The sequence below is a fragment of the Plecotus auritus genome (genome assembly GCF_963455305.1).
Source record: "Plecotus auritus genome assembly, chromosome: 1".
Classification (NCBI taxonomy): Eukaryota; Metazoa; Chordata; class Mammalia; order Chiroptera; family Vespertilionidae; genus Plecotus; species Plecotus auritus.
The window spans coordinates 241,084,519-241,097,958 of NC_137770.1; the positions used below are offsets into that span (position 1 = coordinate 241,084,519).

Genomic DNA, 13,440 nt, shown 5'->3' on the forward strand with positions numbered 1-13,440 from the left:
ACATGAAAATATCACAAAAATTAGTAAGCCTGAGATGTAGGGTTTTGGTGAAAAACAAGAGGCTTGTAGTGTTTTGGCTGCTGATAAAGATGCATGTATTGAGCTGGGTGAAAGCAGAAGAATGCACTTATTTCTTCCGCATGTCAGTATCTTCAGACACAGTAAGCCACATGCAGCCTTTCTCTCCTTGTCCAGCAGAGGCAGGTTTGCTACTCCTAGTTCCAGCGGAAGTGGATCTGACGTGGGCGGTCAGCACCTTCCTTTACCAATGGCTTATGGAACTCACGTCCTGCACGAGAGTGGATATTTGCCCAACAAAACTCACAGTAATACTGCAGGCAAGTGACATTGGCACAAAAAAAGGGAGCAAATTTTCCACCACAGCGTGCGCCCTGGCATTCATCACACATCTGGTCATCTAGCACATATGGCTTTACCTCCACCTAGAAAATGAGATAAAAATGTCTTAGTAAGTCTGCTTCAGAAATCATTTTAGTAATAATTTAAAATATGTTCTAGAGAAAAAAAACAACACAGCATTGAACATTGAGAAAGTAGGCAGTTTCCCAAAGAAATGCTTTACCACATAGTAGGTTAAAAAATTCATTTTGTTCTTGAACTAATCATTTTTTTATATGATGTTTCATGCTTCTAATTGACCATGTGATTAAATAAGCACTTAGTTTGGTAATTTTGCTATATGTTTGGCAATGTAATCTTCAGAAGACTATAAAGTGAATGGTATTTACTGTATTTTCCAATGACAGAAAATAATTTTAAAAACTACAAAAATCTAACTGATTTGTAAAATATTCCACCCTGACTTTCCTGAAGTAACATCATAAAAATACCTGTATATTAATATTTTCAGAGATTACTGTGAGTTTGAAAAAGCAAAGGGATATCAAACGGTCATGGCAGACAAAATGATTTTTACATATTTGTCCCTTCGTTCCAATACCACCTGTGAGTTGGCACCACTGGGACAGCACCAGCCTGGCAGCACTTCTCCTCCACAGGTGAGCTGTACCTGCTTGTACGTAACTGGTTCAGAACCAGGGCTGTGGATCATGTTATTACGGGCATGTCTAGACTTTTTTGAATTTAAAAGGTAGAAAGTCAAAGTCCCACTGTGAAGGCCTGACTTGGTAGAAGACCTCAGACTCCAGTAAGGTCTGATTGCTAAACCTCTTAACCTCATCTGTTAAATGAGGATTAAAGAACCTGCCCAATCGAGTGAAGACTAGATAATGGAAGTAAAAACATTTAAGACAGTGCCACCGTAAATACTCTATAAATTAACATGAGATACTATTAGCCAAGATAGCCTTGCTTTCTTGCTTCTTTCTGAACCAAAGGTTACTACTACCTTTGTCTGAGTGAATAGTGTCAGGCAGCCTAAGACCTCAGCCTTTCCTGAGGAGGGCAGAAAAACTGGAGTGTTTTAATAGCTTGGCTTGAGATAAGGCAGTGATTGCCCACAGTAAAAAACAGTGACCCAACAATTTCTACTCGGAATGTATTCTATTGAAATACTTGCACTTGTGCAGGAATTGTATATATAAGGGTGTTTTCTGCAGCATTATTTGTAATAACAACAATTATAACTGGAAACAACCTAAAAGTTGATAAAAAGAACTGAAAAACCTTTCATAGGAAGGCAATGGATTTGCATTGTTTATATTTGCAGTTCATTTCAATATTTATTTCTGATTAATATTAATATCTATTTAACTTTGCATGTGTAAAACAGAGTTTCATCAGTTCTTCACCTATTCTTATTTTCCATAATACTTTAGTAGCACATATCTGGAAAAATAAGCTTCTCTTAGGGACTTCAATGCCTGTGTAAGAAGGCATGTTTCTCAATTCACCTGCTCTGCATATGAGTTGCTATTTAAGAATCAATACTCTGTCCCAGCCCTAGCCAGTTTGGCTCAGTGGATAGAGCGTCAGCCTGCGGACTCAAGGGTCCCGGGTTCGATTCCAGTCAAGGGCATGTACCTTGGTTACAGGCACATCCCCAGTAGGAGGTGTGCAGGAGGCAGCTGATTTATGTTCCTCTCTCATTGATGTTTCTAACTCTCTATCCCTCTCCCTTCCTCTCTGTAAAAAAGCAATAAAATATATTTAAAAAAAAAAGAGTTGGAACATGCGAAGGAGCCCATGTTCCCATAAAAAAAAAAAAAAATACTCTGCCCCAAATAATTGTCCTTCATTCTCATTTTGGAAACAAAGAGGTATGAGGTATGACAATGCAACAATCTTTTCCCTCTGCTTCTGAATATTAAACTACAAATATATACAATACTAGAGGCCTGGTGCACAAAATTCGTCCACGTGTGTGTGTGTGTGTGTGTGTGTGTGTGTGTGTGTGTCCCTCAGCCCAGCCTGCACGCTCTCCAATGTGGGACCCCTTGAGGGATGTCCGACTGCCCATTTAGGCCCAATCCTAAACGGGCAGTCGGACAACCCTCTCACAATCCAAGACTGCTGGCTCCCAACTGTTCGCCTGCCTGCCTGCCTGCCTGATTGTCCCTCACTGCTTCTGCCTGTCAGCCTGATCACCCCCTAACCACTCTCCTGCCAGCCTGGTCGCCCCTAACTGCCCTCCCCTGATGGCCTGGTCGCCCCCAATTGCCCTCCCCTGCTGGCCTGATGGCCCCCAATTGCCCTTCCTTGCAAGCCTGGTCCTTCCCAACTGTCCTCCCCTGTTGGCCTGATCACCCACAACTGCCCTCCCCTGCTGGCCATCTTGTGGCGGCCATCTTGTGTCCACATAGGGCAGCCATCTTTGACCACATGGGAGCGGCCATCTTGTGTATTGGAGTGATGGTCAATTTGCATATTACCTCTTTATTAGATAGGATAAATAATTTCCTCTGTGACTGTATCACCTCTCTGCAAGAGTGGGGTTAGCCTGCATCAGTGATCTACAGCATGGCTGCACATTTGAATCACCTGGGGAGAACTGGCTGCATTCCAGACTAATTACAGCAGAATCTCTGGGTGGGACCCAGATGTCAAGGTTTTTCTAAAGCTCCCATGTGACTTTAGTGTGCAGCCAAGGTTCAAAACCACTGAATTAGAGAAATTCTAAGGTTCAAAAAAATTTCATATGCATATTTAATAAAAGAAGAGCCCATTCTCAATTTTTTCCCAATATTTTAAGTAACAATGCAAACTAACAAAACATTGCATGTAATGAACCTACACTGTACTTCTTTTCTAAATGGTATGGTTTGGTAATTAAATTGATGACACTTCTAAAGTCCATGGTCTAGTCAACTAGCATTAGTTAATCAACTCCCCTGTCCTCCAAATAGTCTTTTATTGTGCAAATAGTCTCCAAGAAGAAGTCTCAAAACACTGTTACACTGGAATATAAGAACACACTTAAGTTAAAGCTACTAATTAGAATATGAAAAGTTAATTTACCTAATATTCCTAGTATATCTCATCTGTACTATAAACGTGATAATTTTAGAATACTGCTTAGGTTTATATAGAAACAATTCACAGATTTTAGTATGAAATAGATTTGTAAATGATCAACTGAGTTTTGTCCACTCCTTTCCCCTATTTTACTAGTAGGTGGTAATCAGTACTCAGAATCACACAATGGGGTGGCTAGCTTTCAGTTAGCATTAGTAGGACTTCCTAAAAGTTCTTATTGTGATGACTTAAAACAATAAGAAACTTTTAAAGTTTAGGACAATTATTTTGTATATGCAGTTTGTTTGCATATTTATTATTGTGTATCTTTAGATAAATATGAATAAATTTTTATTTTAGACCAGAGGCCCAGTGCACGGATTCATGCACCGGTGGGGTCCCAAGGCCTGGTCTGTGCCCTCTCGCAATCCGGGACCCCTTGGGGGATGTTGGAGAGCCAGTTTCGGCACGATCCCCGTAGGCCAGGCTGAGGGACCCCACTGGTGCATGAATCCGTGCACTGGGCCTCTAGTAGGCATGTAAGATCTTTGGTTAATCTCTTCCCACCCTCCCCTCTCCCCGCTTCCCTCTGTGATTCATCAGTCTGTTCCATGTTTCCATGCCTGTGGTTTCCGCTCCTGCATTGGGCATCTGGCCCCTGATGTTCAGGGCATGTCATAGCTACCAGCTGGTCAACTGGTTGCTTAGGCTTTTATATATAGATTTTATAATAAACTAGAAGCCCAGTACTCAAAATTCGTGCACGGGGGTGGGGGTGTCCCTCAGCCCAGCCTGCACCCTCTCCAATCTGGGACATCCCTCTCACAATCCGGGACTGCTGGCTCCCAACTGCTTGCCTGACTGCCTTCCTTATTGCCCCTATCCGCTTCTGCCTGCCAGCCTAATCACCCCCTAACCACTCCCCTGCCAGCCTGATTGATGCCTAACTGCTCCCCTACCAGCCTGTTTGCCCCTAACTGTCCTCCCTGCAGGCCTGGTCACCCCTAACTGCCCTCCCCTGCAGGCCTGGTATCCCCCATCTGCTCTCCCCTGCAGGCCTGGGCCCTCCCAACTGCCCTTCCCTGTAGGCCCAGTCACCCCCAACTTCCCTCCTCTGCCAGCCTGGTCACCACTAACTGCCCTCCCCTGCAGGCTTGATCGCCCCCAACTGCCCTCCCCTTCTGGCCATCTTGTGGTGGCCATCTTGTGGTGGCCATCTTGTGTCCACATGGGGGCAGCCATCTTGTGTGTTGGAGTGATGGTCAATCTGCATATTACTCTTTTATTAGATAGGATAGAGGCCTGGTGCATGGGTGGGGGCCAGCTGGTTTGCCCTGAAGGGTGTCCCGGATCAGGGGGTTCCCTTGGGGCATGGGGCACCTGGGCGAGGGGCCTGTGGTGGTTTGCAGGCCGGCCACACGCCCCGGCAACCCAAGTGGAGGCCCTGGTATCTGGGGTTTATTTATCTTCTACAATTGAAACTTTGTAGCCTAGAGCAGAGCCAAGCCGCCTGCTCCCTCCGTGGCGGCAGCCATTTCTGTTGGGATTTATGTATCTTCTATAATTGAAACTTTGTAGCCTTAAGCGGAGGCTAAGACAGGCTAGGGCTGCAGAAGCTTGGCTTCCTCCATCGCCGGGGGCAACCCTAGCCTCCTGCTCTCTTCAGCTCCGTGGCTGCCGCCATTTTTGTTGGGATTTATCTATCTTCTATAATTGAAACTTTGTAGCCTTGAGTGGAGGCCTGGGCCCGCCAGGGTGTGTGGAAAGCTTGGCTTCCTCCATCGCCGGGGAAACCCAAGCCTCCCTCCTGCTCGCTACGTGGGCACAGCCATCTTGGTTGGGGTTAATTAACATACTCGCTCCTGATTGGCTGGTGGACTTGGCTTGTGGGTGTAGCAGAGTGATGGTTAATTTGCATATTACTCTTTTATTAGATAGTATGAAAAATAAGTAGCACTTAAATAGCACTTAGTACCAACCTCTGTTCTCAGTGCTTCAACATATGTGAATTTATTTAGGCCTCAAAATAACTGTGAGCGAGCCCAGCCAGCATGGCTCAGCAGGTGAGTATTGACCTATAGACCAGGAGGGCATGGATCGATTCCTGGTCAGTGCACATGCCCGGTTGCAGGCTCGCTCTCCAGTGTTGGGCGTGCAGGAGGTAGCTGATCAATGATTCTCTCTCATTACTAATGTTTCAATCTCTCCCTCTCCCTTCCATTATGAAATAAAAATATATTAAAAAAAGAACTGTGAGGGTCATAATATTACTGTTTTCCATTTCATAAGTGAGGAAAAAGAGGCACAAAAGGGTTACTTTGCCCAGAATTAAAGAGCAAATAGTGGAAAGGGGACCCCAGGCAATCTGGCTCCAGAGTACAACCTCTTAAACCAAGATCCACCTCTATGGTTAGAAGAATATTAAGACCTTATTGGCTAATAAAAATTTTTAACATGCCTTAAAATGACACTTATATTTTTTATATTATACCTAAAGTTTAAAGTATGTTGAAAACTTAGACATTTCAGAGTTAAAGGAGTATAAAAATATTCTATGTTTGAATTATATTAACTCATCATTATTCTTATTATCAGCACCTTATTGTAGGACATAAGTGATTTCCCAATTGCAACTTACACGTTTATCAATATCACCATGCTGAAGCTGCACAAACCGAGCACTGATGGCAGCAATATAGCTCTGTTGATTGGAGAAAGCAACTCGACCAGCACCTTTTGGGTATTTTAGCTCAGGATCTGTATCAATTCCTGCATAACAAACTCCACCATACAGCCGGTCCATGATCATAGCAAGTTCCACTTCAAAAGAAAAAGGAAGTTAATGAAATGTGAGAGAACACAGTAAATCAACAACTTTTAAATGCTTTTTTAAAAAGTAAATGTCAATTGGATACATAGTTTTGATACCATTGTAATTAACCTAGTTACTAATAACTAGAGGCCTGTTGCACAAAACTCAAGCACGGGTAGGGTCCTAGGCCTGGCCGGCAATCAGGGCCTATTGGGGCCGTCTCACCCAGTCCTGAAGTCCTGATCGGGGCCCGAATGGCCAGGGCCTGCCGCCAGCCAGACAGGGCCTGCGGAACTGGGGGCGGGACCGCAGAAGGTTGGCTGGCCGTGGGAGGTTGGCTGTGGGAGCACACTGACCACCAGTGGGCAGCTCCTGCATTGAGTGTCTGCCCTCTGGTGGTAAGTGAGCGTCATAGCGACTGGTTGACTGGTTGTTCTGGTCACTTAGGCTTTTATATACATACACTAGAGGCCCGGTGCACGAAAATTCGTGCACAGGGGAGGGGGGTCTCCCTCAGCCCAGCCTGCACCATCTCCAATCTGGGACACCTCAAAGGATGTCCGACTGCCCGTTTAAGCCTGATCCCGATGGGAGCGGGCCTAAATGGGCAGTTGGACATCCCTCTCACAATCCAGGAATGCTGGCTCCCAACTGCTCACCTGCCTGCCTTCCTGATTGCCCCTAACCACTTCTGCCTGCCAGCCTGATCACCCCCTAACCACTCCCCTGCCAGCCTGTTTGCCCCTACTGCCTTCCCTGCAGGCCTGGTCACCCCTAACTGCCCTCCCCTGCAGGCCTGGTCCCCAACTGCTCTCCCCTGCAGGCCTGGGTCCATCCCAACTGCCTTTCCCTGCAGTCCTGGTCGCCCCCAACTTCCCTCCTCTGCTGGCTTGGTCACCCCTAACTGCCCTCCCCTGCAGGCTAGATCGCCCCCAAATGCCCTCCCCTGCTGGCCATCTTGTGGTGGCCATCTTGTGTCCACATGCGGGCAGGATCTTTGATCACATGGGGGCAGCCATCTTGTGTGTTGGAGTGATGGTCAATCTGCATATTACTCTTTTATTAGATAGGATAGAGGCCTGGTGCATGGGTGGGGGCCAGCTGGTTTGCCCTGAAGGGTGTCCCGGATCAGGGTGGGGGTTCCCTTGGGGTGTGAGGCGGCCTGGGTGAGGGGCCTGTGGTGGTTGCAGGCCGGCCACGCCTCCTGGCAACACAAGTGGAGGCCCTGGTATCTGGGGTTTATTTATCTTCTACAATTGAAACTTTGTAGCCTGTAGCGGAGCCAAGCCTTCTGCTTGCTCTGTGGCAGCAGCCATTTTTGGGGGGATTTATGTATCTTCTATAATTGAAACTTTGTAGCCTTAAGCGGAGGCCTGGGCCAGCCAGGGTGTGCGGAAAGCTTGGCTTCCTCCATCACCGGGGGCAACCCTAGCCTCCTGCTCTTTCCAGCTCTGTGGCTGCCGCCATTTCTGTTTGGGTTTATGTATCTTCTATCATTGAAACTTTGTAGCCTTGAGTGGAGGCCTAGGCCGGCAAGGGCAGGCAGAAAGCTTGACTTCCTCCATTGCCGGGGAAACCCAAGCCTCCTTCCTGCTCTCTGTGGCTGTAGCCATCTTGGTTGGGTTTATTTGCATATTCGCTCCTGATTGGCTGGTGGGTGTGGCTGGTGGGCGTGGCTTGTGGGTGTAGTGGAGTGATGGTTAATTTGCATATTACTCTTTTATTATATAGGAGAGATGCAAAGGGGGAAGCCAACCATTATAGGTATGTCATTTTTACAGCTTCACCAGGAGCTATAACTTTACACTCCCCAGGAGACTGGACAAAGACAGATACAAAGACAGTAAAGTTGGGGGACTAGGGAAGGCACTTGCTGTCAGTCAGACCTGGGGGCAGAGGAAATTTGCCAGAATGGGCCTGATCACTGCAAGGGGGCAAATTTGGTTTATTTAATCCCCTGAACAAAGGAACTCACTCTCTGTGTTCTTGGTTCCTCTTGCTGCTCTTGAGAATCTTGATGACTCTGGTCTTTGGGGCCCTCCCGCATTCACACCACACAATGGACTAATGGACTGCAACTTGTCTGATGCTGAACGGGACCCAGCTCCAACATGGAAAGGAAACTCTGGACACTGACTCTGCTTCTAGCTTTACTGAAGGGATGTGATTCCACAGAAATGGAAATAAAGCTTTCTATTGTACCTCATCCTCCCATGGGGGCTTCCAGAAATGCTTATGCCAGAGGTACCCCCTCTTTCACCTGATAACAGTTTAATGTTTTTTTTTAAGCCAATCCTTCCACTTTACAGTAGGATCCCAATTGCTCTCACTACAGAAGAATTATTTTAGTAATTCCCCTTTCAACTTTCTGTACCACTGGTTTTTCTCTCTCTATTGGGTCCTTCCCAATATATTGTAATTTGTCCCATCTTAAAAAAAAATAACTCTTAACTCTATTTATTCCTCTCTGTGATTGCTTCATTTCTCTGTTCCCCTAATTGCTAAAAAAAAGTTTTCTATATTCTCCAGTCCCTCTCTTCTCTTCTTTGTTCAGCCCTTCATAATCAACCTTTCATCCCATAACTCCATTTTAATTGCTCCTGTCAAGGTCATCTCCCCCACTGTCAAATTCAATGGTCAATCTACCTGTAAGCAGCATTAAATATAGTTCATCTCTTCCATCCCCTTGAAATATTTTCTCCATCTAGCTTCCAGGATATGTTATTCTACTAATTCTCCTTCTACTTCATTGTAACTCCTTCCTGGTCTTCCTTGCTAGTCTTTCCTCAACTCCTTCACTTTTCAACATCAGAGTACCCCAGGTTTCAGTCAGTCCTTGGACTTCTCTACAATTGTGGCTTTGGTGACTTGATCCTGTGTCATGGCTTTAATTACCACCTGTCTGTTCTCAGCTGCTACATTCCTCTAGTCCAGGCCTCCCCACTGGACTCCAGACTCATCTATGCAACTGTCTACTGGACAACTCAGATTGTCAATTTCACAGACACTGCAAAACTCAGTGTATTCAAATGGCACTCTGATATTCCACCATCCCATTAAACCTGCCTCAGTGAGTTTTTGCTGATTCAGTTAGTAAGCAATGGAAAAGATGAAGTTGCCAAGTCATGACTCTTGGCTTTATCTTTTTCCCCACTGCACATGTAATCCTGTGAACCTGATTTTCAAGCCATATCTAGAATCCAATCACCTCACCTCCATCACTAACATCCCGTTCCAACTTTCACCTGGATCACAGCAACAGCCTATCTCTTCGCTTCAGATCTCTCCCCCACCCAAAGTTTATTTGCAAAGAGCAGTAAGTGTGAGTCTCTCAAAAAATATACAGGTTTCCCTCACTATCTGAAAATGGAGAGTTCTCTATGAAAACTTCTGTATAGGTTAGAATTATTTTTCTCTTTGTATTTCTTTTGGTTAGCTAAAACAGGTACCAATGTAAATGTAATGTAAGTACTAATGTAAAAGGAAGTAGCATCAAGTAAATCAACTTTTAAAAGGCAGAGATACCTGTATTACATACCGATGGCTTAACTGAAATTTCTATTTAGGAGCTCTGAATGGTGCCACAGCTTTCAAAACCAAGACCCAAATCTTCCCTCCAACCGGCTCCTTCTCCAGTGTTCCTTAACTTGTAAAATGCACCACTACCTATCTAGTGTCTTAAGACTGAAAGTAGAGATGCAACCTTTGCATTTCCCTTATAGTAGCTGTTCACTTGGCTCTTTCTCCACTACCACCACTAATCCAAGCCATCACTATCTGAATTCTGGACTTCGATAACAGGCCACTAAATCTGTCTACTATCTATTCTCAACTGGGTTCTCCCTCGTGAGTCATTAAAGTCAACTTTCTAAAGTGCAAATGTGATCATGCTTCCTTCTATTAAAACTCTTCAATGGTTTCCCCTTGCTCTGAGGATAAAGACCAAATTAACCTATTAAACCTGTCTGCCCAGACTCCTGCTTATTTCTTCAGTCTTCTGTGTCTCTCCACTCACTCCTTATAACCCAAGTCAGGCACTCTGGGCTTCTCTGGTCCCTCCAATGCATCTGCTTCCCTCCAATGAAGACCTTTGGATATGCTCTTCCCTTTGTCTGAAAACTCCTTATAACCTTCCTGACCACCCCAAACTACTTCTGTGCAATCTTTACATGTCAGCTCAACTACAAGTATATTTAAAACATCAGACTATATCACCTTCCCTTGCCATATGTTCTTCTATTCCTTACAGTCTTTCCTTGTAGCAGTTATGTTCTATTAGTATTTACATGTGAGAATGGTTCTTTAACCTAAATCTCCCATACTGGAAGAGGATGCAGTAATGGAAGGCACTAATATACTTTACAGGATATATGGTATCCTAAAATGAGCTTGTACAGTGGATATTTATATCTATAATTAGGTTTCTCTGACATCTTCCAGTAAATCTCTGGTTCCTGAGAACACACGTTAATATTTTAAATTCCAAATTTCTTCCTCAGATATGAAAATCAATCCACATAAAATTCTCATATCTTAGCAAGTTACACTTAAGAAGTCAGAAGTATTTGGATTTTCTTTATGAGTCTGTGTGGAGTTAGCTATTAATATCGATAGATGACTGCTCAATTCTCCAGTTACTTGATGGTTTCAAGAATGGTTCTCAGAATTTGTCTCAGAATTCTTAGTTAGCAACTATTGGAGCATGAGGAACTGCCCCTCACCTGCCCAACATGCCATGTACACAACAGCTACCAAATATTTACTGAACAAATTCATATTTAAATGACTTCTAAAAGCACACAATTTGTCAGTATTCTACTTACCAGCTCTTAGTGGTCTAGGAACACCTCCAACAAAAATTGTTTTCCGGGGATCCAGAGGCTGAGAACCATCCATCACAAAATCACTATCACTTAAATTCCAAGGACGGATCTGAACCTATTAAGAAAAGGATGTCATTTTATTGGGTCTTATTCCCTTTACAGCTTATGCTGTTTTGCAGCACTGGATTTTTCACTGTTTAAAATTTTGGACAGTAGGATTTAGAAACAAATTATTATTTTTTATCTAGGAACTAAAAATTATTCAAACTGAATCTTAATATGGTGGTTGAATTGTTTTCCACTAACAATCATTTCAAAACGTTTTGGGAAAACTTATCTTTGTAGCTTAGAGTTCATGTGGTGCTTACTTACTGGTTTGTCTTTGATGGTGGGGCTGGAAACACACAGATAGAGTTTTCCATCTTCTTCAATGCAAGCGTCAATCAGTGCCTGAACTGAGCTCTCTTCTTGAAAGAGAAGGAACGCATAGCCTGTAATAATCATGAACAATGAGGCAATATGTTAAGGTAAGTGACTGTACCCCAAATTTCATTACTGTTTAGAAAATATAAGTTTTTAATTAAAGGAAAAATCCTATAAATAGAACTGGCATCATTATATTTTCTATAGGAGAACACAATATACTATTGGAATGCCCGTGAAAACATATACTCAGTAAATTAAGTAGCTACTTTACATGCAGCACTTACTATTAAAAGTACCGTGCTAAAAGTTTTACATTAACTATTTTACTTGATGCTCACAAGTCTATGAAACATTATTCCCACTTTATAGAGAAAACTAGGGGTCTGGTGCATGAAATTAGTGCATTTGGGGGGGGGTCCCCCTCAGCCCAGCTTGCCCCCTCTCACATACTGGGAGCCCTCAGGGGATGTCCTACTGACGGCTTAGGCCCGCTCCCATGGGGAATGGGCCTAAGCTGCAGTCTGGCCTCCCTTTGTGGGAGGCAACCGGGCTGATCAGGGAAAGGCACCAGCCCCATCACCCCGCTGCTGCAGCCACTGCCAGTCACCACAGCCACCAAGGTGTTTTCATCAACACGGACTCCAGTCCCTTCACCATGAAAAAATGACGACTTTCTTTAGGCATTTTCAAGATGTGTCTTTCATAGGATATGACATTTCTTTCTTTTTTTTTTTTATCCTCACCTGAGGAGATGTTTCCATTGATTTTCAGAGAATGTGGAAGAGAAAGGGAAAGACAGAGAGAAACATCAAAATGAGAGGAACACTTTGATTGGTTGCCTCCTGCATGAGCCCTGACCTGGGCCCCAGCCAGGGAGGAGCCTTCAAGCTAGGTACATGCCCTTGATCAGAATCTAACCCGGACCCTGCAGTTGGCAAACCTAGGCATTATCCATTGAGCCAAACCGCCTAGGGCAGGATATGACATTTCTTAGCCCTCCAGCAGCGGACCTTCGTTTTTTTCTCCAGGAGTGTGGGGGAAAAACCCTAGATCACCTTTTTGGATTCTTATACCCAAGTTACTAAGAATATTACCAGTGGCATACAGGGAGCTTAGCCAATGAGCTGTCAGAAAAGGTGTTTCCTCTGTAGTTCACACCTATCACCTCCGATCTCCTGCTTCACCCCTGCCAAGGCCTAAAGCCTTGGGGACTGGGCAGGGGCCCCCCAGTTCCCTCCTATCATGGGCTCTGCCCCTGCCAAGGCCTAAAGCCTCCAGCCCTGAGCGGGGGACCCCCAGATCGCTCCGATCGCCTGGCTCCGCACCCGGCCAAGGCTGCAAGCCTCTGGCCGAGGCTTGGGCCCTGGGCATGGGACCCCCAGCTCACTCCGATTGCCTGGCTCTGCCCCTGGCCAAGGCCGGCAAGGGAAGGCGGGAGGCTTGGCATTCCAGGGAAACCCAAGCCTTCCTCCTGCTCTCCGTGGCCGCAGCCATCTTGGTTGGGTTTATTTGCATATTCACTCCTGATTGGCTTGTGGGCATGGCTTGTGGTTGTAGTGGAGGTATGATCAATTTGCATATTACTCTTTTATTAGATAGGATACTGAGGTATCAAGTGGTTAGTTACTCGTTCGACATCAGTAACATAAGCAAGTAATTGGCTGAATAATTTCAAACTCTGGTCTGTCCCATTCTCTTTCTAGTAGTGATACTGCCTTCTCAAAGCATTTGGAATGATTAATCAGTGGAGCATATTAGGGCCTGAAGTTTCCTCTAAATGCCTTAGGGTACCAAGATCTAGAGCACACTTTTGGACTACAGAACACTTGGAAAGGCCCAGGAATTTCCATACGCAGAGGGAAAATTCCCCAGGCAACTTGACAACTTTCACATGATACTAAAAAACTATCTTAGGGAGGCTGGAATAAAACAGGTTCCTTCAGA

General features: G+C 44.7%; 1 protein-coding gene across 4 annotated transcripts in view; it reads right to left on the reverse strand.

The window, feature by feature from the left end:
- The window catches only part of CPEB2 (cytoplasmic polyadenylation element binding protein 2), a gene marked incomplete at its 5' end in the record, with an annotated part of 69,658 nt that overhangs the window by 3,525 nt on the left and 52,693 nt on the right, over positions 1 to 13,440 (reverse strand). For all 4 annotated transcript variants that reach the window (XM_080648707.1, XM_080648706.1, XM_080648705.1 and 1 more), the window contains 4 exons: positions 1 to 443; positions 6,074 to 6,255; positions 11,071 to 11,185; positions 11,443 to 11,561. The exon at positions 1 to 443 is cut by the window's left edge and continues 3,525 nt beyond it. In XM_080648707.1, coding sequence (XP_080504833.1) covers positions 216 to 443; positions 6,074 to 6,255; positions 11,071 to 11,185; positions 11,443 to 11,561 — 644 coding nt within the window. In that variant the 3' untranslated portion in view covers positions 1 to 215. The remainder of the gene's footprint in view (positions 444 to 6,073; positions 6,256 to 11,070; positions 11,186 to 11,442; positions 11,562 to 13,440) is intronic.